Source organism: Solanum lycopersicum, chromosome 5 (genome assembly GCF_036512215.1).
Source record: "Solanum lycopersicum chromosome 5, SLM_r2.1".
In the NCBI taxonomy this organism is placed as follows: domain Eukaryota; kingdom Viridiplantae; phylum Streptophyta; class Magnoliopsida; order Solanales; family Solanaceae; genus Solanum; species Solanum lycopersicum.
Window position 1 is genome coordinate 28,990,487 of NC_090804.1, and position 16,116 is coordinate 29,006,602.

A 16,116-nucleotide genomic window follows, 5' to 3' on the forward strand; every position below is an offset into this window, starting at 1 on the left:
CTCAAAACCCTGACTACACTTTGTACAAAAGTGGACAGTATGGGCTTGAGAATTCAAAAGCTAGAAGAAAAGGAAGAATCTACAAGTCAGCAGCATGACTCTAAAAATGCGGAGCTACGTCGTTCGGCGGACGGTAAAAAGCCAGAACTGGAAGGAGACGTTGGGAAACTCCATAAAACCCATAACAATGTTTGTTCAGATACAGCTGCAGGTACAAGTAAAAGAACTAGTGAAAAACCAAAAAACACAAACTTAAACCAGTTATTTGCAAAACCATTTACCCAAAAACCACAAATGCAAATACCAGCAGAACCACAAACATCAACCTATGCAGTAAGCCTACAAAACGACAAAAAAAGATATAACTATATTACCCAATCTTACATTGAAAACATATACAAAATCCAAACATACCTAAACCTAAACCCAAGATCTACACAAACAAAAAATCCCGAAGAAGATTATATAACCCAGAAACTACAAGGATATAACAAACTTATTGCACAACCTAAGACCAACCCCAACCTAGTAAAAACATGTTATAACTACGGACTACTAAATACAGTATACACATATACCGGAGAAGAGATAGTCGGAATACCAGAATTACATAGAGCATTTCTGACATATAAAAGAATTACCAAAGGAAATTTATTCTATATAAAATGTTATACAGCACCAGCAGAGATATTATACGAAGAGATAAAATCACCAATACAGGTGGTAAAGATAGGATTAACAAAAGATATGATTATTCCAGAAGAAATAGAAAAACAAAATGAGATACCAAAAGTAGAAATACCAAATTTTTATGCAAATAAAAGAATAATTGGTATAGCTACGATTATACAAGAGCTAGCAAACAATTATTTAAATGGCAATGCTATTTGGAGTTATTATGCAAGAGATCAGATAATGATATATGCAAACTCCAAAGAATTAAGAAAATCAGATATGGACGAAGTTCAAAGATGGATTTTGTCATTATTACAACCAGAAGAACAACCATCTATGAGAGCTTTGAAGAAAGGATTTATTTCAGAAGAATTATTAGTAAGGTATTGCAAACTTATCAGCAAAACAAATATCCAGACCACAAATGCTCCAAATGCAACGGAGAAGACAATGTGATACCTACAGTTGATTTAGGATAAAAAAAAATAAATTAATTTGACTTTGTCTATAGCAAATATAATAATTTCTAATTGCGAAAAACTATGGAATGGATAAAAGGAAGTGAAAAGATAAACCAATTTAGTACAAACGTATTTATATTTTCCATTTCTTGGTTTATACTTTCACTTCCTTTTATCCATTCCATAGTTTTTCGCACTTAGAAATTATTATATTTGCTATAGACAAAGTCAAATTAATTAATGAACAATTAGAACAATTATATAGTGAAGATCCATTACAAGGATGGGAAAAACATAAGACAAAAGTAAAAATTGAATTAATAGATGAAAATAGTATAATAACACATAAACCATTAAAATATAACTTTGATGATCTAGAAGAATTTAAAATACATATAAATGAATTGTTAGAAAATAATTACATACAAAAAAGCAATAGTAAACATACAAGTCCAGCATTTATAGTAATAAAACATAGTGAACAAAAAAGAGGTAAAAGTAGAATGGTCATAGATTATCGTAATCTAAATGCTAAAACCAAAACATACAATTATCCAATACCAAACAAAATACTAAAAATAAGACAAATACAAGGATATAATTATTTCAGTAAATTTGACTGTAAATCAGGATTTTACCACCTAAAACTAGAAGAAGAATCTAAACAATTAACAGCATTCACAGTACCGCAAGGTTTCTATGAATGGAATGTTTTACCTTTTGGATATAAAAATGCACCAGGTAGATTCCAACATTTTATGGATAACTGTTTTAACCAGCTAGAACACAAGATGAACATATAAGATTATTGGAAAAATTTATACATATAGTAAAAAATGCAGGTATAAGTTTGAGTAAAAGAAAAGCAGAAATTATGGCAGAATTAATTATAGATAATGAAAAATATATGCAAATAGAGTACATAGATTATGAATTAAGTGAAAATGATAGTATATATGAAGTATCAGATATAGAAACTGAGAATGAAGAAGAAAATATTAACATAGATAATAATGAAACAGATGAAGAAATATATTCTATTTGTGATTTCATAATTTCTGCTTTTCTTTTACTCAAACTTATACCTGCATTTTTTACTGGAACACAAGATGAACATATAAGATTATTGGAAAAATTTATACATATAGTAAAAAATGCAGGTATAAGTTTGAGTAAAAGAAAAGCAGAAATTATGGAATCACAAATAGAATTTCTAGGAATACAAATAGATAAAAATGGAATAAAAATGCAAACACATATAGTACACAAAATAATTACTATTGATGAAAATATAGATACAAAGAAGAAATTACAATCCTTTCTAGGATTAGTAAATCAGGTAAGAGAATATATACAAAAATTAGCAGAACATCTAAAACCATTACATAAAAAACTTAAAAAAGATGTAGAATATCATTTTGACAATAAAGATAAAAAACACATACGAAATATTAAGAATTTATGTAAAAAACTACCAAAACTATATTTTCCTGATGAAAATAAAACATTTACTTATATTATCGAAACAGATTCAAGTGATCATAGTTATGGAGGAGTTTTAAAATACAAATATGAAAAAGAAAAAATAGAACACCATTGTAGATATTATTCAGGATCTTATACGGAAGCACAAATAAAATGGGAAATAAATAGAAAAGAATTATTCGCATTATATAAATGTTTATTAGCATTTGAACCATATATTGTTTACAATAAATTTATTGTAAGAACAGATAACACACAAGTAAAATGGTGGATAACGAAAAAATTAGATGATTCAGTTACAACAAAAGAAATAAGGAGACTAGTATTAACCATACTAAATTTTACATTTACAATTGAGGTAATAAAAACTGACAAAAATATGATTGCAGACTATTTATCAAGACAGAGTTACGCAGCCAGGACAAGATAATGTTATGGAAAACATACTCAAAACCCTGACTACACTTTGTACAAAAGTGGACAGTATGGGCTTGAGAATTCAAAAGCTAGAAGAAAAGGAAGAATCTACAAGTCAGCAGCATGACTCTAAAAATGCGGAGCTACGTCGTTCGGCGGACGGTAAAAAGCCAGAACTGGAAGGAGACGTTGGGAAACTCCATAAAACCCATAACAATGTTTGTTCAGATACAGCTGCAGGTACAAGTAAAAGAACTAGTGAAAAACCAAAAAACACAAACTTAAACCAGTTATTTGCAAAACCATTTACCCAAAAACCACAAATGCAAATACCAGCAGAACCACAAACATCAACCTATGCAGTAAGCCTACAAAACGACAAAAAAAGATATAACTATATTACCCAATCTTACATTGAAAACATATACAAAATCCAAACATACCTAAACCTAAACCCAAGATCTACACAAACAAAAAATCCCGAAGAAGATTATATAACCCAGAAACTACAAGGATATAACAAACTTATTGCACAACCTAAGACCAACCCCAACCTAGTAAAAACATGTTATAACTACGGACTACTAAATACAGTATACACATATACCGGAGAAGAGATAGTCGGAATACCAGAATTACATAGAGCATTTCTGACATATAAAAGAATTACCAAAGGAAATTTATTCTATATAAAATGTTATACAGCACCAGCAGAGATATTATACGAAGAGATAAAATCACCAATATAGGTGGTAAAGATAGGATTAACAAAAGATATGATTATTCCAGAAGAAATAGAAAAACAAAATGAGATACCAAAAGTAGAAATACCAAATTTTTATGCAAATAAAAGAATAATTGGTATAGCTACGATTATACAAGAGCTAGCAAACAATTATTTAAATGGCAATGCTATTTGGAGTTATTATGCAAGAGATCAGATAATGATATATGCAAACTCCAAAGAATTAAGAAAATCAGATATGGACGAAGTTCAAAGATGGATTTTGTCATTATTACAACCAGAAGAACAACCATCTATGAGAGCTTTGAAGAAAGGATTTATTTCAGAAGAATTATTAGTAAGGTATTGCAAACTTATCAGCAAAACAAATATCCAGACCACAAATGCTCCAAATGCAACGGAGAAGACAATGTGATACCTACAGTTGATTTAGGATAAAAAAAATAAAAAAAAAGAGTTATTATTGTTGGCTAAATATCAGCCATATGTATAAAGTAAGAGTCTTTTATTTTTGTCGTGTTGCGTCGGCTATAAAAAGCCAAATTGTATAAAAGTCGTAAAGTAAATAGTTTGTAATCTAAATGCTAAAACCAAAACATACAATTATCCAATACCAAACAAAATACTAAAAATAAGACAAATACAAGGATATAATTATTTCAGTAAATTTGACTGTAAATCAGGATTTTACAAGAGTTACAACATAGAAAAAGAAGGTTAGAAGAAAATATATTAGCAGGAGTATGTAATAAATCAATACTAGCACAAAGAAAAGATATATTAATGTTAGAATTAGAATTAGATTGTCTTGAATATGAATTACAACATAATATAATACATAGATCATAATGAACAAAGAAGAATTTGCAGTAGACGAAAAAACATATGAAAACCAAGACGGAATGATAATAAAAATAGTATTTTCAAATTTAGGAAGAAGATACAAGAAAATAGGAAATAACTTATATTTAATGCTAGAAAAAGAAACAGCAAAATTAGAAGATAGTTTAACAGCTATGGTAAGAATAACAAAAGAAAATGAAGAAATAGATAAATCAAGAGAAATTGAAAAAATAAAAACACAAGCAAAACAAGAAGTACAAAATTTAGAAGAAATAAAAAATACAAGAATAAGTGAATTAGAAAAAGAATTAGCTAGGTTAAAATTATCATATGAAAATAAACAAAAAGAAAAAGATAAAGAGCTAGAATTAACAAATGAAATAAAACAAATGGAACAAAAACTAAATGAAGATCTAAATGAAGATATTGAGTAAACGAAATAGATGGAAATGAAAATGACCAACAATCAGAAATAAGTGATATAAGTGAAACATATACAAAAATTCTAGAACAGATAAATAAACCGAAAAAATTAGAGATAAACACAGGAGATATGAATAGACCTAGTACGTCAAGAGTTAAAACCCCAGATAATAGTCCCAGAAATAGTCCTAGAGTTAGTCCTAGGAGGACACCACCAACTTATTATACAGAAAGCTATCAACAATCAGATAGAAATAATGCAATATGGAACAGTAGATTAAATAAAAATTGGACACCTAAACCAGCAAATGAACAATACAATTTTTTAGATTTAGATTGTGTCGCAGATATAAATAAAGCAATATTAATATGGATAGGAAATATGTCTAAACAGTTAATAGACAATAAAATAGAAACAGCAAAAACACCAAGATACATAGAAAGAACATTTGTAGGAACAACAAAATTATGGATAGAAAATCTACCCTCGGAAAGTTTAGAAGTACTTAGGAATGATAAGAAAATGGATGGATCTGCATCAACAACAAATATAGATATACTAGATAAATATGAATCAGCAATAAGAAATGAATTTGGAGGCATGACTACAGATATAAGAGAACAAAATAGAGAAAAAATAATAAATAGACAACTTATGACAAAATTCGCTATATGTAAAATGTGTTACTTAGAAGAATATACTTGCGCATTTAAAGAATATTATTACAAAGCTAAATACAATTTAGACGAAGCAAAAGAAATAAGAAAACAATATTATACAAAATTACCAGAACCATTTAGTACAAACGTAATAAAGGATTGGAATAATGAAGGAATGGTAGATACTTTAGGATCTAGAATAAAATTTTTAAATCAATGGTTCATACAACTATGTGAAAACCAAAAAGAAAAATTAAAAATGGAAAAAGTACTAAATAAAAATTTATCATGTTGCAAAAATAAAATGGCACCACAATTTGGATGCACAACTAAAAAACAAAAATCTAAAAGATATAAAAATTATAGAAAAAAGAAATCTATATATAAATATAAACAACCAAGACGAAGGTATTATGTAAAAAACTATAAAATAAAAAGACCATACAGACCAAAAAGAAAGATATCCCAATGTACTTGTTATAATTGTGGAAAGATAGGACACATAGCTAAAGATTGTAAATTACCCAAAAATCCAAAAAGAAAACAAATAGCAGAATTAATTATAGATAATGAAAAATATATGCAAATAGAGTACATAGATTATGAATTAAGTGAAAATGATAGTATATATGAAGTATCAGATATAGAAACTGAGAATGAAGAAGAAAATATTAACATAGATAATAATGAAACAGATGAAGAAATATAATGTCTGAAAATGAAATAAAAATAATATCTAAGGAAGAATATCAAGATGAAGAATCATTAGAAGAGAAAGTTATATTTGATAATACGATATTTGAACAAATAAAAGGAAAAGAATTAGATTTAAGTGTTGAAAAAGTATTAGAAATACCTATTTTAAGAAATTGGTTTAAAAGACAAAAAGAAGAATACTATGTAGTTAGCCAAAAAGAACATATCATAGATTGCAAATACACAAGAGGAAAAGCATATATACCTATAATAAATAAAAGAATGATAAACAAATAAATACAAGATATAAAAGCTAAAACACCAATAAAATATGTACATTTAGGAGGAACAGAAATATTAATAAAAGCCTGCTTTAGAGAAGGAATAGATACACCTATAGAAATATATTTAGCAGATGATAGAATTGTACACCCTATAGAAAAAAGCGTAATTAGTGCAGTAAAAGGAAACTTGATATATCAAAAATTTAAATTTACAATAAGTGCTAATTATACAGTATCATTAACAGATAAAAACATAGATAGATCATTAGTTCTATATTGGAAAATGTCTGGAATAGAACTAGCACCAGGAAGCAAATTATTTACAGCAAGATGTAAAAATTTATATATATTAACAACAAAGCATAAAATAACAGCAAGAAATAAAATTAATAAAATAAAAATAGAAAATCCTTTTGAAAAAATAATTATTGTAATAGACAATAATGACTATAGCTATAAAGAAATTGATATAGAAGAAGATTTAGAGATAGTAAAAGAAAGATTAAGCACTTCAAGCGTACCAAATACATTGACAAGAGCTACCTCATCAAGGATGAGTACATCTAAAAGAAAATATGAAATTCCACAAAGCTTATTAGATAAAGAAGAAATAACACCATATCATTATTTCATAACAGGAATAATAGACAAAAGAAAATATAAAATATTAATAAATACAGGACAAGAAGAAAATTATATAACAAGAGAGTTAGTATTAGAAGAAGAAATTATAAGAACAGGACATACATGCCCTGGACTACCTAGTGAGATAGTAAACACGAATGAAGAAACAACAGAAAAAGAAATAATTATAGGAGGAATACCCTTAATAATACAATTCAAAATATACCAAGGAGATCATAATATTACATTAGGAATAAAATGGTTAGAAAAAGTTAAACCATACAACATAGAAAATGAACAATTAACAATAACTTGTCAAAATAAGAAAATAATTATAAAAAGGACAAAATGATTAATGAAAATATTTATACTTGCAAAAATTATAGTAGAAGGATATTACAACAGATATTATACACCTATGATAGATACAGGAGCAGAAGCGAATATATGTAAATATAATTGCTTACCAGAAGATAAATGGGAAAAATTAAAAACACCTATGGTAGTAACGGGATTTAACAATGAAGGAAGTATGATTAAATACAAAGCAACAAATATAAAAATACAAATATGGGATAAAATACTAACAATAGAAGAAATGTATAATTTTGAATTTACTACAAAAGATATGTTATTAGGAATGCCATTTCTAGATAGATATTATCCACACATAATAACAAAAACACATTGGTGGCTTACTACACCATGCGGAAATAAGATAGGAGCAAAAAGAGTAAATAATAAACAACGAAAAACTATGGAATGGATAAAAGGAAGTGAAAAGATAAACCAAGAAATGGAAAATATAAATAATAAACAAATAACGCAATTAGAAATTATTATATTTGCTATAGACAAAGTCAAATTAATTAATGAACAATTAGAACAATTATATAGTGAAGATCCATTACAAGGATGGGAAAAACATAAGACAAAAGTAAAAATTGAATTAATAGATGAAAATAGTATAATAACACAGAAACCATTAAAATATAACTTTGATGATCTAGAAGAATTTAAAATACATATAAATGAATTGTTAGAAAATAATTACATACAAAAAAGCAATAGTAAACATACAAGTCCAGCATTTATAGTAATAAAACATAGTGAACAAAAAAGAGGTAAAAGTAGAATGGTCATAGATTATCGTAATCTAAATGCTAAAACCAAAACATACAATTATCCAATACCAAACAAAATACTAAAAATAAGACAAATACAAGGATATAATTATTTCAGTAAATTTGACTGTAAATCAGGATTTTACAACCTAAAACTAGAAGAAGAATCTAAACAATTAACAGCATTCACAGTACCGCAAGGTTTCTATGAATGGAATGTTTTACCTTTTGGATATAAAAATGCACCAGGTAGATTCCAACATTTTATGGATAACTCTTTTAACCAGCTAGAAAACTGTATTGTATATATAGATGACATATTGTTATATTCTAGAACACAAGATGAACATATAAGATTATTGGAAAAATTTATACATATAGTAAAAAATGCAGGTATAAGTTTGAGTAAAAGAAAAGCAGAAATTATGAAATCACAAATAGAATTTCTAGGAATACAAATAGATAAAAATGGAATAAAAATGCAAACACATATAGTACAAAAAATAATTACTATTGATGAAAATATAGATACAAAGAAGAAATTACAATCCTTTCTAGGATTAGTAAATCAGGTAAGAGAATATATACCAAAATTAGCAGAACATCTAAAACCATTACATAAAAAACTTAAAAAAGATGTAGAATATCATTTTGACAATAAAGATAAAAAACACATAGGAAATATTAAGAATTTATGTAAAAAAACTACCAAAACTATATTTTCCTGATGAAAATAAAACATTTACTTATATTATCGAAACAGATTCAAGTGATCATAGTTATGGAGGAGTTTTAAAATACAAATATGAAAAAGAAAAAATAGAACACCATTGTAGATATTATTCAAGATCTTATACAGAAGCACAAATAAAATGGGAAATAAATAGAAAAGAATTATTCGCATTATATAAATGTTTATTAGCATTTGAACCATATATTGTTTACAATAAATTTATTGTAAGAACAGATAACACACAAGTAAAATGGTGGATAACGAAAAAATTAGATGATTCAGTTACAACAAAAGAAATAAGGAGACTAGTATTAAACATACTAAATTTTACATTTACAATTGAGGTAATAAAAACTGACAAAAATATGATTGCAGACTATTTATCAAGACAGAGTTACGCAGCCAGGACAAGATAATGTTATGGAAAACATACTCAAAACCCTGACTACACTTTGTACAAAAGTGGACAGTATGGGCTTGAGAATTCAAAAGCTAGAAGAAAAGGAAGAATCTACAAGTCAGCAGCATGACTCTAAAAATGCGGAGCTACGTCGTTCGGCGGACGGTAAAAAGCCAGAACTGGAAGGAGACGTTGGGAAACTCCATAAAACCCATAACAATGTTTGTTCAGATACAGCTGCAGGTACAAGTAAAAGAACTAGTGAAAAACCAAAAAACACAAACTTAAACCAGTTATTTGCAAAACCATTTACCCAAAAACCACAAATGCAAATACCAGCAGAACCACAAACATCAACCTATGCAGTAAGCCTACAAAACGACAAAAAAAGATATAACTATATTACCCAATCTTACATTGAAAACATATACAAAATCCAAACATACCTAAACCTAAACCCAAGATCTACACAAACAAAAAATCCCGAAGAAGATTATATAACCCAGAAACTACAAGGATATAACAAACTTATTGCACAACCTAAGACCAACCCCAACCTAGTAAAAACATGTTATAACTACGGACTACTAAATACAGTATACACATATACCGGAGAAGAGATAGTCGGAATACCAGAATTACATAGAGCTTTTCTGACATATAAAAGAATTACCAAAGGAAATTTATTCTATATAAAATGTTATACCGCACCAGCAGAGATATTATACGAAGAGATAAAATCACCAATACAGGTGGTAAAGATAGGATTAACAAAAGATATGATTATTCCAGAAGAAATAGAAAAACAAAATGAGATACCAAAAGTAGAAATACCAAATTTTTATGCAAATAAAAGAATAATTGGTATAGCTACGATTATACAAGAGCTAGCAAACAATTATTTAAATGGCAATGCTATTTGGAGTAATTATGCAAGAGATCAGGTAATGATATATGCAAACTCCAAAGAATTAAGAAAATCAGATATGGACGAAGTTCAAAGATGGATTTTGTCATTATTACAACCACAAGAACAACCATCTACGAGAGCTTTGAAGAAAGGATTTATTTCAGAAGAATTATTAGTAAGGTATTGCAAACTTATCAGCAACAAATATCCAGACCACAAATGCTCCAAATGCAACGGAGAAGACAATGTGATACCTACAGTTGATTTAGGATAAAAAAAAAAGAGTTATTATTTTGGCTAAATATCAGCCATAAGTATAAAGTAAGAGTCTTTTATTTTTGTCGTGTTGCGTCGGCTATAAAAAGCCAAATTGTATAAAAGTCGTAAAGTAAATAGTTTGTCGGCCAATCATGTAAAAAGTTTGTCGGCCAATTATGTAAAGTAGTAATAGTAAGTATTTTGTTTTCTTGTGTCAGCCGAATATAGAGAGGCCAAGTGTAAAGTATGTGTCGACCACTTTTGGCCAAAAGTCTGTAAATTTTGTGTATAAATAGAGGAGCTTTCCTCATAAATAAAACACACTTTCATCCTTACATCTCTCATCTTTCTGAATACTCTCTCTTTACGCTTCCATCTCCTCATCTCCTACATTGGTATCAGAGCTAGTTAATTAAATAACTATGGAAAACAAATCAACTATGACAGATGATCTACAAGAACAGGTATACCATTTTATATTCATGAGTAGCTAAATTAATTTATTCCTGAAAATCTCTTGTTAATTATAATTGTTTACCATGTTTGAATAATGTTATAATAACCATCTTTAGAAAGTTTGCTAATGAAATATTCTTCGAATAAGTATGCCCAGACTATGCCATTCTAAGGTTGAAACCGGTAGGCAGAGAAGGCCGTTTAGGGGAGTAAACAAAGTTGAGGCGCTGTTAGGGTAACTAATCAAAGAAGAAAGCTGTAGTAGTGACCAGACTAGATGATTATTAAATCATTATTTTTGCATAATAAGCAAGTATAATTTATTAAGAGGTTGAAAGAAATAAAATTTTAGTGAAAAATGAAAATAATAAAAATGGAAACCTACCTATTAAACGATGATGTTGATTATAAGATATTATTATTCTATATACTAAAAAATTTGAATACTGATATAAAAAGAGAAATTTATAATAAATTATTAACATATGAGATAATAGAAATAACAACTCAAGGTTGGACTGAGTTAACCATACAAAGTATAGAAGATGAACTTTATTATGACATATATGATTTATATGATGATTTATATATTGGAGATTAAATATGACTGAACATTGGCTAAGGCGATATGGTAGAAATTACAGGTTAAAAAGGGTTAGATATCCAGATAAATTAAGTAAGCTTTTTAAAATATTATATAAAAGGTTATGATAAATAAAAATAAAAATACTAAAATAAAAAGAACTAAAATAGATAAAAAGGTAAGAAAAATATGGAAAAAATTAAGATCCTTATATATAGAATATCAATTATCACAACTAGTCAAAACAGAAAATGATAAAAAAGATCATTTGATAAATATAATTTCAAAAATAGAATACAAATATGTTTGCTATTTAAAGAAACAATATGAACGAAGAAAAATATAAAAATCAATTAATAGAAAAAATAATGGAACAAATAACTGAAAAAGAACAAGAGTTACAACATAGAAAAAGAAGGTTAGAAGAAAATATATTAGCAGGAGTATGTAATAAATCAATACTAGCACAAAGAAAAGATATATTAATGTTAGAATTAGAATTAGATTGTCTTGAATATGAATTACAACATAATATAATACATAGATCATAATGAACAAAGAAGAATTTGCAGTAGACGAAAAAACATATGAAAACCAAGACGGAATGATAATAAAAATAGTATTTTCAAATTTAAGAAGAAGATACAAGAAAATAGGAAATAACTTATATTTAATGCTAGAAAAAGAAACAGCAAAATTAGAAGATAGTTTAACAGCTATGGTAAGAATAACAAAAGAAAATGAAGAAATAGATAAATCAAGAGAAATTGAAAAAATAAAAACACAAGCAAAACAAGAAGTACAAAATTTAGAAGAAATAAAAAATACAAGAATAAGTGAATTAGAAAAAGAATTAGCTAGGTTAAAATTATCATATGAAAATAAACAAAAAGAAAAAGATAAAGAGCTAGAATTAACAAATGAAATAAAACAAATGGAACAAAAACTAAATGAAGATCTAAATGAAGATATTGAAGTAAACGAAATAGATGGAAATGAAAATGACCAACAATCAGAAATAAGTGATATAAGTGAAACATATACAGAAATTCTAGAACAGATAAATAAACCGAAAAAATTAGAGATAAACACAGGAGATATGAATAGACCTAGTACGTCAAGAGTTAAAACCCCAGATAATAGTCCAAGAAATAGTCCTAGAGTTAGTCCTAGGAGGACACCACCAACTTATTATACAGAAAGCTATCAACAATCAGATAGAAATAATGCAATATGGAACAGTAGATTAAATAAAAATTGGACACCTAAACCAGCAAATGAACAATACAATTTTTTAGATTTAGATTGTGTCGCAGATATAAATAAAGCAATATTAATATGGATAGGAAATATGTCTAAACAGTTAATAGACAATAAAATAGAAACAGCAAAAACACCAAGATACATAGAAAGAACATTTGTAGGAACAACAAAATTATGGATAGAAAATCTACCCTCGGAAAGTTTAGAAGTACTTAGGAATGATAAGAAAATGGATGGATCTGCATCAGCAACAAATATAGATATACTAGATAAATATGAATCAGCAATAAGAAATGAATTTGGAGGCATGACTACAGATATAAGAGAACAAAATAGAGAAAAAATAATAAATAGATAACTTATGACAATGTAAAATGTGTTACTTAGAAGAATATACTTGCGCATTTAAAGAATATTATTACAAAGCTAAATACAATTTAGACGAAGCAAAAGAAATAAGAAAACAATATTATACAAAATTACCAGAACCATTTAGTACAAACGTAATAAAGGATTGGAATAATGAAGGAATGGTAGATACTTTAGGATCTAGAATAAAATTTTTAAATCAATGGTTCATACAACTATGTGAAAACCAAAAAGAAAAATTAAAAATGGAAAAAGTACTAAATAAAAATTTATCATGTTGCAAAAATAAAATGGCACCACAATTTGGATGCACAACTAAAAAACAAAAATCTAAAAGATATAAAAATTATAGAAAAAAGAAATCTATATATAAATATAAACAACCAAGACGAAGGTATTATGTAAAAAACTATAAAATAAAAAGACCATACAGACCAAAAAGAAAGATATCCCAATGTACTTGTTATAATTGTGGAAAGATAGGACACATAGCTAAAGATTGTAAATTACCCAAAAATCCAAAAAGAAAACAAATAGCAGAATTAATTATAGATAATGAAAAATATATGCAAATAGAGTACATAGATTATGAATTAAGTGAAAATGATAGTATATATGAAGTATCAGATATAGAAACTGAGAATGAAGAAGAAAATATTAACATAGATAATAATGAAACAGATGAAGAAATATAATGTCTGAAAATGAAATAAAAATAATATCTAAGGAAGAATATCAAGATGAAGAATCATCAGAAGAGAAAGTTATATTTGATAATACGATATTTGAACAAATTAAAGGAAAAGAATTAGATTTAAGTGTTGAAAAAGTATTAGAAATACCTATTTTAAGAAATTGGTTTAAAAGACAAAAAGAAGAATACTATGTAGTTAGCCAAAAAGAACATATCATAGATTGCAAATACACAAGAGGAAAAGCATATATACCTATAATAAATAAATGAATGATAAACAAAGAAATACAAGATATAAAAGCTAAAACACCAATAAAATATGTACATTTAGGAGGAACAGAAATATTAATAAAAGCCTGCTTTAGAGAAGGAATAGATACACCTATAGAAATATATTTAGCAGATGATAGAATTGTACACCCTATAGAAAAAAGCGTAATTAGTGCAGTAAAAGGAAACTTGATATACCAAAAATTTAAATTTACAATAAGTGCTAATTATACAGTATCATTAACAGATAAAAACATAGATAGATCATTAGTTCTATATTGGAAAATGTCTGGAATAGAACTAGCACCAGGAAGCAAATTATTTACAGCAAGATGTAAAAATTTATATATATTAACAACAAAGCATAAAATAACAGCAAGAAATAAAATTAATAAAATAAAAATAGAAAATCCTTTTGAAAAAATAATTACTGTAATAGACAATAATGACTATAGCTATAAAGAAATTGATATAGAAGAAGATTTAGAGATAGTAAAAGAAAGATTAAGCACTTCAAGCGTACCAAATACATTGACAAGAGCTACCTCATCAAGGATGAGTAAATCTAAAAGAAAATATGAAATTCCACAAAGCTTATTAGATAAAGAAGAAATAACACCATATCATTATTTCATAACAGGAATAATAGACCAAAGAAAATATAAAATATTAATAAATACAGGACAAGAAGAAAATTATATAACAAGAGAGTTAGTATTAGAAGAAGAAATTATAAGAACAGGACATACATGCCCTGGACTACCTAGTGAGATAGTAAACACGAATGAAGAAACAACAGAAAAAGAAATAATTATAGGAGGAATACCCTTAATAATACAATTCAAAATATACCAAGGAGATCATAATATTACATTAGGAATAAAATGGTTAGAAAAAGTTAAACCATACAACATAGAAAATGAACAATTAACAATAACTTGTCAAAATAAGAAAATAATTATAAAAAGGACAAAATGATTAATGAAAATATTTATACTTGCAAAAATTATAGTAGAAGGATATTACAACAGATATTATACACCTATGATAGATACAGGAGCAGAAGCGAATATATGTAAATATAATTGCTTACCAGAAGATAAATAGGAAAAATTAAAAACACCTATGGTAGTAACGGGATTTAAAAATGAAGGAAGTATGATTAAATACAAAGCAACAAATATAAAAATACAAATATGGGATAAAATACTAACAATAGAAGAAATGTATAATTTTGAATTTACTACAAAAGATATGTTATTAGGAATGCCATTTCTAGATAGATATTATCCACACATAATAACAAAAACACATTGGTGGCTTACTACACCATGCGTAAATAAGATAGGAGCAAAAAAAGTAAATAATAAACAACGAAAAACTATGGAATGGATAAAAGGAAGTGAAAAGATAAACCAAGAAATGGAAAATATAAATAATAAACAAATAACGCAATTAGAAATTATTATATTTGCTATAGACAAAGTCAAATTAATTAATGAACAATTAGAACAATTATATAGTGAAGATCCATTACAAGGATGGGAAAAACATAAGACAAAAGTAAAAATTGAATTAATAGATGAAAATAGTATAATAACACAGAAACCATTAAAATATAACTTTGATGATCTAGAAGAATTTAAAATACATATAAATGAATTGTTAGAAAATAATTACATACAAAAAAGCAATAGTAAACATACAAGTCCAGCATTTATAGTAATAAAACATAGTGAACAA

The 16,116-nt window shown here is 26.9% G+C and overlaps 4 protein-coding genes and 1 pseudogene across 4 annotated transcripts; all 5 read left to right on the top strand.

The window, feature by feature from the left end:
* Window positions 1-1,154, top strand: LOC138348738 (uncharacterized). The gene is made up of 2 exons (XM_069298317.1): window positions 1-882; window positions 1,077-1,154. Exons 1-2 carry the CDS (start codon window positions 40-42, stop codon window positions 1,152-1,154), a joined length of 921 nt encoding a protein of 306 aa, XP_069154418.1. The 5' UTR covers window positions 1-39.
* A 1,913-nt stretch (window positions 1,155-3,067) lies between these two features.
* Window positions 3,068-4,221, top strand: LOC138348739 (uncharacterized; annotated as a pseudogene).
* A 258-nt stretch (window positions 4,222-4,479) lies between these two features.
* LOC138348554 (spindle pole body component 110-like) lies at window positions 4,480-6,468 on the top strand. Its single transcript, XM_069297993.1, is given in 2 exon segments — window positions 4,480-5,034; window positions 5,037-6,468. Coding segments are annotated over 2 exon segments (1,785 nt in total). The 5' UTR covers window positions 4,480-4,631; the 3' UTR covers window positions 6,419-6,468.
* Window positions 6,469-9,291: 2,823 nt separating this feature from the next.
* LOC138348740 (uncharacterized) lies at window positions 9,292-10,754 on the top strand. The gene has a single exon (XM_069298318.1). It carries the CDS (start codon window positions 9,591-9,593, stop codon window positions 10,752-10,754), a length of 1,164 nt encoding a protein of 387 aa, XP_069154419.1. The 5' UTR covers window positions 9,292-9,590.
* Window positions 10,755-12,110: 1,356 nt separating this feature from the next.
* Window positions 12,111-14,158, top strand: LOC138348552 (uncharacterized). The gene is given in 2 exon segments (XM_069297991.1): window positions 12,111-13,406; window positions 13,408-14,158. Coding segments are annotated over 2 exon segments (1,776 nt in total). The 5' UTR covers window positions 12,111-12,327; the 3' UTR covers window positions 14,105-14,158.
* Window positions 14,159-16,116: the final 1,958 nt, after the last annotated feature.

Bases quoted from the DNA above. Each gene is read 5' to 3' on its own strand.
- LOC138348738 (XM_069298317.1), top strand. From the start codon at position 40: ATGGGCTTGAGAATTCAAAAGCTAGAAGAAAAGGAAGAATCTACAAGT. The intron at 883-1,076 runs GCTATTTGGAGT...CAAACTTATCAG, and splicing joins ACAATTATTTAAATGGCAAT to CAAAACAAATATCCAGACCA.
- LOC138348740 (XM_069298318.1), top strand. From the start codon at position 9,591: ATGGAAAACATACTCAAAACCCTGACTACACTTTGTACAAAAGTGGAC.